The sequence below is a fragment of the Nilaparvata lugens genome, chromosome 7 (assembly GCF_014356525.2).
Source record: "Nilaparvata lugens isolate BPH chromosome 7, ASM1435652v1, whole genome shotgun sequence".
Taxonomy (NCBI): domain Eukaryota; kingdom Metazoa; phylum Arthropoda; class Insecta; order Hemiptera; family Delphacidae; genus Nilaparvata; species Nilaparvata lugens.
In genome coordinates, this window is record NC_052510.1 from 5536490 (window position 1) to 5552725 (window position 16236).

General features: G+C 35.5%; 2 protein-coding genes across 14 annotated transcripts in view; both read left to right on the forward strand.

Annotated features, from left to right (window-relative positions):
• The window catches only part of LOC111053064 (linear gramicidin synthase subunit D-like), a 181011-nt gene that overhangs the window by 42088 nt on the left and 122687 nt on the right, over positions 1-16236 (forward strand). For all 13 annotated transcript variants that reach the window (XM_039433514.1, XM_039433515.1, XM_039433517.1 and 10 more), the window contains 4 exons: positions 11651-11874; positions 12858-13052; positions 13671-13859; positions 14181-14319. In XM_039433514.1, coding sequence (XP_039289448.1) covers positions 11651-11874; positions 12858-13052; positions 13671-13859; positions 14181-14319 — 747 coding nt within the window. The remainder of the gene's footprint in view (positions 1-11650; positions 11875-12857; positions 13053-13670; positions 13860-14180; positions 14320-16236) is intronic.
• On the forward strand, positions 8193-9798 carry LOC120352533 (linear gramicidin synthase subunit A-like). Its single transcript, XM_039433523.1, has 3 exons — positions 8193-8256; positions 9104-9228; positions 9584-9798. The coding sequence occupies exons 1-3, from the start codon at positions 8225-8227 to the stop codon at positions 9781-9783; spliced, it is 357 nt and encodes a 118-aa protein (XP_039289457.1). The 5' UTR covers positions 8193-8224; the 3' UTR covers positions 9784-9798.

Sequence of the window (16236 nt, forward strand, 5' to 3'; positions counted from 1 at the left end):
TTCACGTGATCTGATGATATTTCATTTCATTCCATTTCATTTCATTTATTCAACTAAAAACAAAACAGATACAAAGATAATCATATACAATTTGTGATATATTATCCCTCTAGCTACAAGCTATTTGAGGGATTAAAAAAAATTAAATTTAATCAATAAATATCAACAGTTCTTATTGATTTCTTATTATTATTATTTTTCCACAATAGAGTCCAAGTAGAAATGTTCAGTCAACTTTTCATATCGATGTACACATAAATATCGATTTTCACTATTATTTATTTTCCATTTCAATTTGCATCACAGGAAGATATTAGACCACTCTATGTAACCATTTATTCATAACAATCAATTAACCGAATAACTATTCATTCACTGCTCAAGTTTGAGCAGTAATATTCATTCCATTATCAAGTGTTTAAATTATAAAGAGTGATGAAACAAGTTAAAACACAAGAAAAGCTACGAAAATAAATTTTGAATCTTCATTTTTCACAAAATAAGGATAAGATGAAGGAGTCGGACATATAATATATCATGAAACTTCGTTGAAAAACATCAATATCTGAAACTAGAGTTATCAAATTGTGTTACCTCTGACTCGTATGGAGAAGTCACACTTCAAATTAATATAATAAATTCTGTGAGAAAACAACGAAATCCTGATTTTTATCATGAGCATGGTTGAATCAAGAAAATTGTAATATTTTTTAAGAGCATTGAAAAGTGAAAATCTATATACAGCGCATGTCAAAACAATAGACAAAATTGATTGTTTCGAGCGCCATACTGTAAATGAGATGCAATGTAGACAGCAGTATAATTCTGTTTACTATGGTGAAGGGAGTCAGCCGCGTCGGCTGTTTCCCCTTCCACAGCGTGGAATCACGGTGGAAGTTGAATCACGGTGGAACTTCAGTTGTATCACAAATACATAACAATATACATAAATGGACACGCAATGAATGTGGCTACAATAATTATTCGTCAAATTGTTCTTTAAAACTACTTGCTTCAAAGTTAATCGGAGAAAACAAAAAAATCAAATCGAAAAAACCATAAATCTTTACATTATATTATTTTATTAAGGAAACTGTTCGATTTATTGATGAAATGAATTCGACTAATATTGTAGTCCTTAATTTAACGAATCGAATGGCATATGATAGATTTTTTTCCGATTAATGGTTACAGAGATAATTGATTTCCAGTTTGCTGTTTACTATGGCTAAGAGAGTCAGCCGCGTCGTTCCGCGTCGACTGTTTCCCCTTCCACGGCGTCAAATCGAATCGCAAATACATAACAATATACATTAATGGAATTGTAATAAGAGTGACTACATTAATTATTCGGCTCATTTTTCTTTAAAACTAGTTGCTTCGAAGTTAATTGAAGAAAACAAAAAAATCAAATCGCAAACCCCCTAAATTTTTACATATATATATTATTTTATCAAGAAAACTGTTAATTTTATTGAGAAAATGAATATAACTTATATTGTAGTCCATAATGTAGCGAATCGAATGGCATATAATAGAGCCGTTTCCGATCAATGGGTACAGAGATAATTGGTTTTCCGTGATTACCTGCATTTTTCAACTTTGAGGGGTGCTAGGGGGGAAAGCTCCAAGGGGATTTCTTGGGACTTTTGGGATAATCACCCTCTGGGAGGGTTCTATCGATGGTAGAAGATTCAGCTTTTATTTAATTTTCGGATCGAAAAAACCTTTATTGACTGGGTTAATAGGTATATGCCATTTTATGAATGAATGAATAAATTGAATCAAATTTTTAGGTTATAGTTGAGTTACATCTTCATTGTTGTACTGTGATTATAAATCAATTAACAATAATTGTTTTGTACCAAATGTTTGCCACATGTATAAAAATGATACCTATTAGGATTTGAGGAACTGGAGATATTACATCAAATTGATGCCAACAAAATTAGAATAGTAAATTCCAAATTATTACTGTGTTGCATATTCATACTTTTTCACTATTAATTAAAAACTTGATTTTAAAACACTTATGAAGTGAAAAATGCACTTATTGTTAGCAGTGACGGTTGTTTCGACCCGGTGTACTGTATGTCTTCATCAGACTGAAGAAACTAACTAGAGTTAGTGCATTCTCACTCCTAAGTGTTTTAAAATTCAAGTTCCAAAATTATTCTCAATTATTATTGAGTCCTACAAACAGCATTATTCATCATTGAAATGATAGGAAGAGGGAAAATAAGGTTTAATTTATGCTGTCTTTCTCCCTACAAATTTTTGATAAATTACAAAGTCCTCACTTCTACAGCATAATTTCCAGTCCAACAATTTTGATATAAACCAGAATTTTTCTTCTTTATTCATTGAATTCCAAATTGAATATTCAATTATTTTGATAGGTGGAAGATAAATTACAAAGAAATACTAGTACCTACACTGTATAGTGTGTCTAATATGGAATGAAAAATAGTATTTCTTTATAATTAGTAATTCAATAATACAAATTTAAGCTGCTCAACTGCTTATAACTCTCGTATTGGCCGTTTTTACTTGACACCCAGACTGTTCACTCATTGGTGTTGTTGCCTCTTCTCAGCTCTTAAGAGTCAATAAGCAGGTCACAAATTGTTTGTTCAAGGTCTAGAGCATTTCAGTTCAGAGGTGTTTGGAATAAATAATAATCACAAATCATGACGATCACACAGAGCTCTTTTTTTGCATTTGCCAACTTTTTGGTAATATTTGCCTTTTTGAAATTTTTCATGTTTACTTTGTCATGCTTTCCTCATTTTTATTATTTTCTTACTGAGTAGAAATTGCTATTCACTACAGACTACATAATAGATGGTTTTCTTCTATGTTTATTTGTTGTGAAGTTGCATTCTTAATGGAGTCAACTGACTGCCTGCAACTTGTGCTAGTATTGCAGGCTACCGTCTTCAGTTGCATTCTTTATCACTTGTCACCTTTTTCTCATTATTTATTCAATTAAAATAAACAAATACATCCCAAAAACACAATCAACTTACAATAACTACCGGTATTCCCTTTGGAATATCTTTGATGCCTTATCTCACAGAGGAGAACTCTTCATTTAGAAGGGATCAATATCAGTTTTGGGTTGTATCTGCTGAATTTAAAGTGTTGGCACATACTATTATGTGTGTATAGCCTGCTTTCACCTAAACCTTTCCTGTCCATTCTTTAATGGTTTTCTAAATTATTAAACCTTTTCTGTCTTTATTCAATTAGGCTGTGGCCGTTTTTGACATTAAATGTTATCCAGTATTCAATATTTAACAGATATTCAATATAGGTATAATAACGAAATTAACATTGATCATAAATCAACCCGATATTGCAGCTTTGAATTAGTGAAATAATTCATCCATGTTTTACTGTTGTCATGTTTTTTTTAGGAGAGTTTCAATAGTGAAGGAAATTGCTAGTGTTGGCAACTCGAGTGAATGATTTTTGGGCGTGAAAATCCACTAGATGGTTGATCTGATGAAAATGGAAATGGACGGCTATGACAGCCAAGGATGTCTCCATGAGATTTTTCGGAGACAAGCGAGGAAAACTCCCAATAACGCGACAGTTGCTTTTGACATTTTTTTCGTGAGTTGTTGTCTTTTTCCTTTATTGGAGTGTTTGGCTATTTCAGTATAAATGATAGATTGCTCAAATTCTTATAATATTTAGTATACCTCATTGACTTCCATAATGAGATTCAATTTCCAAGTTGTTTGACAATTTCTATTGAGAAAAATTGTTGAATATGAAAGTAACTATATTAATATTGTGAAACTTTTACATTATTTTTCATTCATTCTTCATAATAAAATATAATCCTTCAATGAATTATTATCTTTCAATTCCTCTTCATCCAAAAAATTTTCAATTCATATTCATAATCATTTCTTTATGAAATATATATAATTAGTTTATTCCATACTAGCCTTCAGGCTCGCTTCGCTCGCCATATCCGTCTAGCCAGGGGCTCCGCCCCCTGGACCTCCGACTGGATCGTCCAAAAATGAGATCAGCGGGCTCGCTTCGCTCGTCTGCATTTTTCATTTGAGCATGCTTCATTCCATCAGAAAGTCAGAGTACTAAGAAAACGCAGAAAAGCTGAGATAAACGTTGGAAAAACGCTGATTTTGGGCGTATCTTTGTTGAAATATTAAAGTCACCTCATCACAAAATTTTTAGACCCTAGCTAAACCTCTGTACCAAATTTGAACATTTTCTGTCTTTATATAGATTCGGATAACAAAAATTATTTATCCATTTTTGTGAGAATTATTCTCCATAATAATTTGCCACTACCAAATTCATTGTTTCTCAATGCTCTATTAGTTATTTATACTTCACCATCACATTAGTAGTTGATTCTACTATTAGTAGTGTGCCTTTAAGGCAGGAGATCTCGCTGACAAACTACTTTTTTGGATTACTATCAATTTAATCATGTCTATGGTCCTTTTCACCTCTCATCTCCTCTTTAAACAATATGTGATTATCATACCTTTTCTAAAACAATGTTATAGACCTGATTGTAGTTTGTAATTGTAGAGTACTATATCGATGGTCTATTGACTAGTTGAAGCCTCATTCACATTGTCCAACACAGACAGACAGTAATTTGCATGGCCTTGCTGGTCTGTGTCTGTGCGGCCAGTTGCTGCTAGATGTGAATACACTCATGCAAATCAAAGTGAACAATACTTTTAATTGTGTCTGACACACTGCGTTGCGTGTCTGTCCAGTGTTGGTAGATGTGGATCAGGCTTAATGGATTCCAATCACAATACAATATTATCAATTATAAAGTAATGTATAATGTTGCCATAACTGATTTATATAATTTCATTTTCAGTTGTCTTATGAAGAACTTGATTATTGGAGCGACTGTTTAGCAGTGAAACTTGGACAGTGTGGAGTGGGAGTGAATACGGTGGTTGGAATATTAATGGACAGATCTTATTGGCAGTATGTTGTCTCCGTTTTGGGCATACTGAAAGCTGGTAACATATTCTACTCAATCCTTCCCTGTTCAATCTACTAATACTATATTAATAGAATATCTTCTTCTTCTTCTTCTTCTTCTTCTTCTTCTTCTTCTTCTTCTTCTTCTTCTTCTTCTTCTTCTTCTTCTTCTTCTTCTTCTTCTTCTTCTTCTTCTTCTTCTTCTTCTTCTTCTTCTTCTTCTTCTTCTCGCTTCTTCTTCTTCTTTCTTCTTCTTCTTCTTCTTCTCTTCTTCTCTTCTTCTTCTTCTTCTCTCTTCTTCTTCTTCTTCTTCTTCTTCTTTCTTCTTCTTCTTCTTCCTGCTTCTTCTTCTTCTTCTTCTTCTTCTTCTCTTCTCTTCTTCTTCTTCTCGCTTCTTCTTCTTCTTCCTGCTTCTTCTTCTTCTTCTTCTGCTTCTTCTTCTTCTTCTTCTTCTTCTTCTTCTTCTTCTTCCTGCTTCTTCTTCTTCTTCTCTTCTCTTCTTCTTCTCTTCTCTTCTTCTTCTTCTCTCTTCTTCTTCTTCTTCTTCTTCTTCTTCTTCTCGCTTCTTCTTCTTCTTCCTGCTTCTTCTTCTTCTTCTCGCTTCTTCTTCTTCTTCTCTTCTTCTTCTTCTCGCTTCTTCTTCTTCTTCTGCTTCTTCTTCTTCTTCTTCTTCTTCTTCTCTCTTCTTCTTCTTCTGCTTCTTCTTCTTCTTCTGCTTCTTCTTCTTCTTCCTGCTTCTTCTTCTTCTTCTTCTTCTTCTTCCTGCTTCTTCTTCTTCTTCTTCTCTTCTTCTTCTTCTTCTTCTTCTTCTTCTTCTTCTTCTTCTTCTCTTCTTCTTCTTCTTCTTCTTCTTCTTCTTCTTCTTCTCTCTTCTTCTTCTTCTTCTCTTCTTCTTCTTCTTCTTCTTCTTCTTCTCGCTTCTTCTTCTTCTTCTTCTTCTTCTTCTTCTTCTTCTTCTTCTTCCTGCTTCTTCTTCTTCTTCTCGCTTCTTCTTCTTCTTCTTCTTCTTCTTCTTCTTCTCGCTTCTTCTTCTTCTTCCTGCTTCTTCTTCTTCTTCTTCTTCTTCTTCTTCTTCTTCTTCTTCTTCTCGCTTCTTCTTCTTCTTCTCGCTTCTTCTTCTTCTTTCTTCTTCTTCTTCTTTCTTCTTCTTCTTCCTGCTTCTTCTTCTTCTTTCTTCTTCTTCTTCCTGCTTCTTCTTCTTCTTCCTGCTTCTTCTTCTTCTTCCTGCTTCTTCTTCTTCTTCTCGCTTCTTCTTCTTCTTCTCTTCTTCTTCTTCTCGCTTCTTCTTCTTCTTCTCGCTTCTTCTTCTTCTTCTTCTTCTTCTTCTCTCTTCTTCTTCTTCTCGCTTCTTCTTCTTCTTCTCGCTTCTTCTTCTTCTTCTTCTTCTTCTTCTTCCTGCTTCTTCTTCTTCTTCCTGCTTCTTCTTCTTCTTCCTGCTTCTTCTTCTTCTTTCTTCTTCTTCTTCTTCCTGCTTCTTCTTCTTCTTCTTCTTCTTCTTCTTCTTCCTGCTTCTTCTTCTTCTTCTTCTTCTCGCTTCTTCTTCTTCTTCTTCTTCTTCTTCTTCTTCTTCCTGCTTCTTCTTCTTCTTCTTCTTCTTCTTCTTCTTCTTCTTCTTCTCGCTTCTTCTTCTTCTTCCTGCTTCTTCTTCTTCTTCTTCTTCTTCTTCTCGCTTCTTCTTCTTCTTCTTCTTCTTCTTCTCGCTTCTTCTTCTTCTTCTTCTTCTTCTTCTTCTTCTCTTCTTCTTCTTCTTCTTCTTCTTCTTCTCGCTTCTTCTTCTTCTTCTTCTTCTTCTTCTTCTTCTTCTTTCTTCTTCTTCTTCTTCTCGCTTCTTCTTCTTCTTCCTGCTTCTTCTTCTTCTTCTCTCTTCTTCTTCTTCTTCTCGCTTCTTCTTCTTCTTCTTCTTCTTCTTCTTCTCGCTTCTTCTTCTTCTTCCTGCTTCTTCTTCTTCTTCTCGCTTCTTCTTCTTCTTCCTGCTTCTTCTTCTTCTTCCTGCTTCTTCTTCTTCTTCTCGCTTCTTCTTCTTCTTCTCTTCTTCTTCTTCTCGCTTCTTCTTCTTCTTCTCGCTTCTTCTTCTTCTTCCTGCTTCTTCTTCTTCTTCTTCCTGCTTCTTCTTCTTCTTCTTCTCTTCTTCTTCTTCTCTTCTTCTTCTTCTCGCTTCTTCTTCTTCTTCTTCTTCTTCTTCTCTCTTCTTCTTCTTCTTCTTCTTCCTGCTTCTTCTTCTTCTTCTTCTTCTTCTTCCTGCTTCTTCTTCTTCTTCCTGCTTCTTCTTCTTCTTCTTCTTCTTCTTCTTTCTTCTTCTTCTTCTCGCTTCTTCTTCTTCTTCTTCTTCTTCTTCCTGCTTCTTCTTCTTCTTCTTCTCGCTTCTTCTTCTTCTTCCTGCTTCTTCTTCTTCTTCTTCCTGCTTCTTCTTCTTCTTCCTGCTTCTTCTTCTTCTTCTCTCTTCTTCTTCTTCTCGCTTCTTCTTCTTCTTCTTCTTCTTCTTCTTCCTGCTTCTTCTTCTTCTTCTCGCTTCTTCTTCTTCTTCTTCTTCTTCTTCTTCTTCTTCTTCTTCTTTCTTCTTCTTCTTCCTGCTTCTTCTTCTTCTTCCTGCTTCTTCTTCTTCTTCTTCTTCTTCTTCTTCTTCTTCTTTCTTCTTCTTCTTCTTCTTCTTCTTCTTCTTCTTCTTCTTCTTCTTCTTCTTCTTCTTCTTCTTCTTCTTCTTCTCGCTTCTTCTTCTTCTTCTTCTTCTCGCTTCTTCTTCTTCTTCTCGCTTCTTCTTCTTCTTCTTCTTCTTCCTGCTTCTTCTTCTTCTTCTTCTTCTTCTTCTCTCTTCTTCTTCTTCTCGCTTCTTCTTCTTCTTCTCGCTTCTTCTTCTTCTTCTTCTTCTTCTTCTCTCTTCTTCTTCTTCTTCCTGCTTCTTCTTCTTCTTCCTGCTTCTTCTTCTTCTTCTTCTTCTTCTTCCTGCTTCTTCTTCTTCTTCTCTCTTCTTCTTCTTCTCTCTTCTTCTTCTTCTTCCTGCTTCTTCTTCTTCTTCTCGCTTCTTCTTCTTCTTCTTCTCGCTTCTTCTTCTTCTTCTTCTTCTTCTTCTTTCTTCTTCTTCTTCCTGCTTCTTCTTCTTCTTTCTTCTTCTTCTTCCTGCTTCTTCTTCTTCTTCTCGCTTCTTCTTCTTCTTCTTCTTCTTCTTCTTCTCGCTTCTTCTTCTTCTTCTCTCTTCTTCTTCTTCTCGCTTCTGCAAGCGGTTTTGGAACTCCAAGGCATGGATTTGAAAGAAAAGCTTAAATCTGTCAGGTAAGTGGAAATTGCATAATCCATCAAGGCTATAATATTATATTGAAAGACTTTGCAAATCTAATGGCAATCACTGTGACCTTTATATTTATAGCCTATCCATCAATAATATGCAGTTCACGCAAAAACAAAGATTTGTCCAGCGTTACTTTATGTGCAGCTCTTTTAGGTATTTTGAAAAGAGAATAAACTAATTTGGTCAAAAATCTAAAATAATCATCGAATACTTGTAGCGCCATCTCATGGCATTCTGACAAAACTACATAAAGCGCTACTTTTGCATTATAATAGGTCAGTCCAGGTTTTTTATTAATTTGGTACAAAACTATGTAGCATATTATTTTATATTGATGAATATCCCACCTTCACTCTATCATCACTTCTTATTTTTTTATTCTGCAGCCGTCCAAAACATTGACTGTAGAATCTTTTCTGTAAAACAAGTTGATTCACTTTTTGCTATTAGAAAAAAAACAACTAGCAGCCAGCTAAATTTGCTTCTAATAGCAAAAAGTGATTTAATAATAAGCAGTTCGTGATGGGAAACAAAGAGTTGATTCATTTATCCTGTTCAATATGAATTCTAAACACTTGCAATCACATTAATTACTATTTACCGAGTTGAAATCATACGTCTCTTGATCACATTTCATCCCAATCAATAATTGTGATAAAAGAGATAGGATTGGTGAAATTTTATTATCCTTCAGTTGAATTGGATTTTTCAACTGTGAGGAGATATCTGTTGGTGATCCCATCAACGAAACCCATCTCTTGTAACCAACTAAGTTAGTTTAATTTCGGGTATTTCTAAAAAATATCCAATAAGTACTTTTTTATGTTGCAGGCAAATCTGGTTGCATGGAGAAGTGGTTACAACAAAACTGCGGGACAAGTTGTGTCACTTGTTGCCATGGATACAACTGCTCAACCTCTACAGAATTTCCGAGTGTCTTGATGTGGCCATTGCTGGTGAGATATTCGATTTATCAGCTCAATTAGATTTCATGTTCAGTGGATCTGAAATAAGATTCTCAACAGTAAGCTATGCGTGATTGGTTTGAGTCATGTCTCCCTCTCAAATTGCAGACTGATAATTTAAAAATTCAACAACAATTATAATAATATGTAATCCTTTTATCCCACAATTGTCATTATTTTCGAAATTCTTGAACTTTTTTACTTTTAACATTGATTTTGTGATACAATGAAACGTATTAGTATGGAATTGAATATACTGAATGAAACTAATTAATGAAGTATTCCTTATAGTTGGCATTTTTATTTGACAAATTGATTTTCTCTAATGCTTTTGAACTATTTACAGATATTTCGCTATCAGTGGCAACAGGAGAGGCGGGAAAATATTGTCCCGTGGGTAAATTGCTTCCAAAGGTTCATGCTGTCATCATGGATGAACACCAAAACGTCAAAGCTATTGGAGAACCTGGAGAGGTGAGATTTTGCAGTCAAAAACAAGCATCTTCTTCAATAATGTTTAAATTAAAATTGACATCTTATAAATAACTGCCTTGCTGTACCTTAGAAAAGTGATTAACTGAGCTGTTAGCATAATATCATCCCATTGCTTGTATTACATGAGTGACGTGCCCTCGGTACTCTTGTTGGAAGGGTGGCCGCTTCAGGCCAGCTCCACTTACTGGCAGGCACCCTCGTGAATGTAGGTCCATTCATTCATCTCTCAACACTTCAACACTAGCATGAAGCTCAAATTGGCAATAATTTTAGCCCAAAAAGTTTTCTACGTTTGTGATGGGAAGGATGATGATGAGGGATGAGTAGACCTACTCTGCTCTAGCTGAGTTCCGAACCACCGGGAAGCGATTATAAACTCATCTTTACAATAAGAGAGAGAGAGAGAGAGAGAGAGAGAGAGAGAGAGAGAGAGAGAGAGAGAGAGAGAGAGAGAGAGAGAGAGAGAGAGAGAGAGAGAGAGAGAGAGAGAGAGAGAGAGAGAGAGAGAGAGAGAGAGAGAGAGAGAGAGAGAGAGAGAGAGAGAGAGAGAGAGAGAGAGAGAGAGAGAGAGAGAGAGAGAGAGAGAGAGAGAGAGAGAGAGAGAGAGAGAGAGAGAGAGAGAGAGAGAGAGAGAGAGAGAGAGAGAGAGAGAGAGAGAGAGAGAGAGAGAGAGAGAGAGAGAGAGAGAGAGAGAGAGAGAGAGAGAGAGAGAGAGAGAGAGAGAGAGAGAGAGAGAGAGAGAGAGAGAGAGAGAGAGAGAGAGAGAGAGAGAGAGAGAGAGAGAGAGAGAGAGAGAGAGAGAGAGAGAGAGAGAGAGAGAGAGAGAGAGAGAGAGAGAGAGAGAGAGAGAGAGAGAGAGAGAGAGAGAGAGAGAGAGAGAGAGAGAGAGAGAGAGAGAGAGAGAGAGAGAGAGAGAGAGAGAGAGAGAGAGAGAGAGAGAGAGAGAGAGAGAGAGAGAGAGAGAGAGAGAGAGAGAGAGAGAGAGAGAGAGAGAGAGAGAGAGAGAGAGAGAGAGAGAGAGAGAGAGAGAGAGAGAGAGAGAGAGAGAGAGAGAGAGAGAGAGAGAGAGAGAGAGAGAGAGAGAGAGAGAGAGAGAGAGAGAGAGAGAGAGAGAGAGAGAGAGAGAGAGAGAGAGAGAGAGAGAGAGAGAGAGAGAGAGAGAGAGAGAGAGAGAGAGAGAGAGAGAGAGAGAGAGAGAGAGAGAGAGAGAGAGAGAGAGAGAGAGAGAGAGAGAGAGAGAGAGAGAGAGAGAGAGAGAGAGAGAGAGAGAGAGAGAGAGAGAGAGAGAGAGAGAGAGAGAGAGAGAGAGAGAGAGAGAGAGAGAGAGAGAGAGAGAGAGAGAGAGAGAGAGAGAGAGAGAGAGAGAGAGAGAGAGAGAGAGAGAGAGAGAGAGAGAGAGAGAGAGAGAGAGAGAGAGAGAGAGAGAGAGAGAGAGAGAGAGAGAGAGAGAGAGAGAGAGAGAGAGAGAGAGAGAGAGAGAGAGAGAGAGAGAGAGAGAGAGAGAGAGAGAGAGAGAGAGAGAGAGAGAGAGAGAGAGAGAGAGAGAGAGAGAGAGAGAGAGAGAGAGAGAGAGAGAGAGAGAGAGAGAGAGAGAGAGAGAGAGAGAGAGAGAGAGAGAGAGAGAGAGAGAGAGAGAGAGAGAGAGAGAGAGAGAGAGAGAGAGAGAGATGTACAGAATGTAAACAAGCAATCTTCAGTATAGCATTCACATTCCAATGTCAGTGGATTTGATAGGAAAGCATAGTTGTCTCGTTTCCTTTTCTTTCACATTTTTAATAGGACCACTGTACTCCAACTTACAGCCTTCTATATCAAATAGATCCACTTTATAGTTTACTTTCTATTATATTGTAACCCAGCGTTAATTATTCCCTAACTCATTCTTGAAAGGTACATTCAGTATTATTGTTTGTTACAGGCTATAGAGAGGACATTACTAGATGTGGCGATGGTGAGTTCATGCTGTGTGCAGGCATATGGAGAGGAAGGCACTGACAAGTATCTAGTCGCTTACGTTGTTCAAGAACCTTCAACCAAATTGAATGTTGGTGAAGTGGGCCAAGCACAGAACAAACTGCGCAATCTGCTCAAAGAGAGGCTGCCTCTCTACATGATACCGTCCAAAATCATCCTTCTTGACAAGTAATTTCAATCATTCACTCTAAGTTACAGAATTTACCACAAATTTGTTTCAAGTTTTATTTCTTCAATAATTCTAGTTAACAATATTCTACATTTCATTTTTATTTTATTACTCATCATTACATAACATCATGTCTGGGAATATTCCCGTTCGATAAGTAAATTGTCAGATATAATAATATATAGTACATAAGAATATACAATAACATATATGATAGAATCATAAAATAAAATCAATAACATTCTACAACTTGGATCATTAGATTTGATACAGTAAATCAACTTTAAATCTATTTTTCATAAATATGTTACCATTGCAAATACAAAGTAAAATATAAATATTTTGTATGCCGACTGCTTTAAAGCCTTATTAGCAATAATAAGTACTGTAAGGGCCGGTTTCTGAGCTCGGGATTTAGTCAAGTTCTAGACTTTAAACAGCTGGAGTCAGAAAATTAGCTTTCCAAAACGGGGCGTATTTGCAGTTTTTATAACAGAAGTCGCAGTTTCTATTTTCTCATTTCTATAATTGGAACGAAATTAAACATTTCTAAATAATTCAAAACAGCTGAAACTTTACACTACTTTCTCTTTATTTTATTTTGTGTTTAATTTTCTAGGTTTTTGAAATTTAATTCAAACGTGACTTTGACAATGACTACGACTACGCCCCGTTTCGGAAAGTCAATTTTCTAACTCCAGCTGTTTAAAGTCTAGAACTTAGCCAAATCCCGAGCTCGGAAACCGGCCCTAAATGTTTCCTTTGAACTTAGTGTTAATCACCACTAACTTAGTAGACAATATTCCACATAAAATACATTTTGTATTGTTTTTCACAGTATTTCTAGTATACCAAAGTTTACTCACAATTTGGTCTTATTTTGACTTTGAATAGCCTACTGTCTACAGTATATTATTCAATGCAGTGTACTGAATAAAAGAAGTATGTCCTCAATAATTGGAATTGATTGTTGAAATTGCAGATTTCCGATTCACAAGACTAGTGGTAAACTGGACAAGGAGAAGCTAGCTGAAAGCGAGAAGGGTGTTGAGCCAGGCTCGCTTCACTTGGATGACCAGAGCATGTCACCTACTGAGAAACTCATTGCATCGGTCTGGTGCAACTGCTTGAATCTGATGACAGTCGATGTTAGCGAGAACTTTTTCGACTTGGGAGGGTGAGTATAAACCCCTAATCTCTTTCTATACCTGATATATTCCTTTGGCGTGTGTAATATTGGTACAATTCCACTTGCAATGCATTCTGATGAACTGAGTTCTACAAATGGCTCTGTAAGTCCTGAAGACTTGGTGTGAAAACATAGTGGAGCGGCGAAGGTAGTTAGCTTCAAGCTCAAGGCGTTGAAAATAATGCATGTATTTAAATGGACCGTTTCACACCGCTCCACTATGTGCGCCACCATTCAAATACATGCATTATTCTCAACACTCTTAAACCTAAAGCTACTTTCGCCGATAGATGTTGAGAATAATGCATGTATTCAAATGGACCGTTTCACACCGCTCCACTATGTGCGCCACCATTCAAATACATGCATTATTCTCAACACTCTTAAACCTAAAGCTACTTTCGCCGATCCACCATGTTTTCACCCATACAGTTGACATGATGACAACTAGAAATTCCAGATCTGCACATGCATAGTAGATAATTCTGACAAATCGTCAGCCAGAGCTCAGCACTTGTTGAATAATCAATTGTACCTGTTGGAGAATACAAGTGTTTAATTTGCATTGACTTTGTTAATATTTATCTGATTGATCGTTTATTACAGACATTCATTGGCAGCCACTAGAGTAGTGAGTGAAATCAATGAGAAACTCAATAAAAACCTGGACACCAGCTCAATATTCTTGTACCCAACTGTACAGAGTCTGGCGAAATTTGTGCTGGGAAATGGAGGCAGTGAGAATATCAAGTTGGTTGAAGAGTTGGACTCCATTCAGATGTCTTACCCCTCAGAGTGAGTAACTAATACAAATGCTCAGTAAGGAAATTAATGTGAAAGACTTTATATCAAAGTGTTATAATATCAGTGTAGTATTAGTGTAGTTGATGTAATCTCATTGTAAAAGTTTGTTCATTTTATGAAAAAATCCTGAATTTTTCAATTAATTTCATTGACTTCATCAACTGTGAAGAGTTTACACAACTCTTCACTCTTTACACAAATCTTTTCTTGATTCTATTCGTTTAGTTTTTAAATTTAATTCGTATTATGTTTTTGTTTCAAAAACCATTCAAATATTCTGTTTTGAAATGTTGTCTGTTATTATGATTGCAGCCTTGATTCCAAACTGAGAGCCTTCAGGGAATCATTGAAATTGAATAAAAATAAGTGCAATTTTGGAAATATTCTAATAACTGGTGGAACAGGATTTCTCGGATCACACTTGATCAGTGAACTGCTTAAAAAAACTCAGGTAGGAGTGTTTCCTTATTAGTTTTTTTCATTATTCATTAAATAAATCCATCAGATACTAATATAGTTGTTATTTATGTCTTTCATAATGACCTATTGTAATCAATGCACCTTACTCCATCGGTAACTTTCAATTTTTCTTCTTGGATAATGATCACACGGCTGATCTCAATAAAGCCAACGCTATTTTATTCAATGTTGTTACAAGATATTTTATACTTCAAATGATAATGTTCATTTTTATTGTCTTACTGACATACTGTTCTAATATTGTATTATAATCATTTTTTTCTCATAACAGTGTCTCATATACTGCATTGTTCGCAAGAGTCCAACATGCTCAGCAATGGAGAGAGTGATTGAGGCTCAGAAACGTTTTGGATTGCCTGAAGTCGATGAAAACCTTATGAAGAGAATTATTGCTATTGATGGTGAGAATTGTATATTATATTATTTTAACAAGTTGAGATAATCAGATAAGTACACCATTATTAAATCCAGGGGTTTTCTAACAAAACAATAATTATGTGTTCCATGTGAGTGAATCTGTTATAAAATCAAAATATATGTGAAAAATAATAGTTTTTGAAACCTCCCGCCAAAACTGAAGTTCTTGGAAAAGAGTTGGAAGGAAGAAAAGTTGGAAATAAAACTGAAAGAAATGAGAAAAAATAATTCTGTACCTTAACAACAATAGGAATGAAAAAATAAGGGAAGAATAGACCAGTGAGGGAAATTTAAAACTTACTTTCAATCGAAATAGGAAGTGATGAAACCTTACACCTATTAGAGAATCCTTGTTTGCGAGAGATTTGTGAGTGACTTGGCACATATATGTTTCGAAGCTTATTAACCATATCTTCAATTTAAAATGCTAAGTTATACAGGTTTATATGGCAGCTAATTTGAAAGTAAAAGGTTTTTGTAAGAATTACTAGTAATATTGATGAAGTATGAGAAATCATCTCCCCATTCAATTTCAATTTACTTTTATTTGCTCCAATGTACCAATCAAATGACGAAGATATAATAATTATTGTAGTATGACTCATGTATGGTAAATATTTCCATAGAAGAAACATGCAGGAAGGCGTATTATTTCTCAGTGGTATTGTCACCTGGTCATATGGGACATATATATGATTCATATATTTATCTCATATTGATCAGGATTTTAGAGTTTTATTTTACGAAAAGTTTAATGAACGGTGTTTCTGCCTTTGAACAGTTTTGTCATCGACAGAAGGATTGTTTATTTCACTTGTTATCAAAATTATTGTAGTTTCTCTTTTGTTTTTCATAAACAAACGTGCTCGGCTTGTGCGACTGATAAAAATATGTATTTGAAATGGCTTCATGTTTGGCATTGACTGAGTTATATATTAATACCCAAAATTTTTCTAGTGGTGTGTGAGCTCGTTCGTTAGGACTGAGAGTAAAAGTCCGGCTGTTCTGGTGAAGGGGATAGATTTTATTCTTGTTTTATAATACAGTTTTCCTGTCACAGTTCGGGCAGTTTAAAGAGAATTGTATTATTGAATAAGAAGGGATCTGAACCCACTTCATTAGATCAGTTTTTTTATTTATTTTTCATTAATAATTAACGTCGCGATTAACCAGTGGATGCCGAATTTGGGGCCATTATCAAAAAGGTAGGTGACTACTGAGTCATTGTTTTAATTTTTCCATAACCACAACAAATTTAATCTTCACTAGCAGCCAAGCGAGTAGCCCTTGAAATATTCATATTTTTATTGTTATTTCATAATTTATAATTCTAAATTTTGTACTAATAATTTTTTTGTTTTGTTTTAATTATCAAAACCAGTACGATCATTTCTTGTTTTCATTTCCCCACCTTTACATACTCGGTGTAGGCACATATTGTTTACATAATTGGTGGAGGCTCGAAGGGTTT

What these genes read in the sequence shown, in the direction of transcription:
- LOC120352533 (XM_039433523.1), top strand. Translation starts at nt 8,225, where the DNA reads ATGGATTTGAAAGAAAAGCTTAAATCTGTCAG. An exon ending in GAAAAGCTTAAATCTGTCAG is followed by an intron (nt 8,257 to 9,103) that starts GTAAGTGGAAAT and finishes TTTATGTTGCAG; the next exon opens with GCAAATCTGGTTGCATGGAG. An exon ending in TCTTGATGTGGCCATTGCTG is followed by an intron (nt 9,229 to 9,583) that starts GTGAGATATTCG and finishes AACTATTTACAG; the next exon opens with ATATTTCGCTATCAGTGGCA.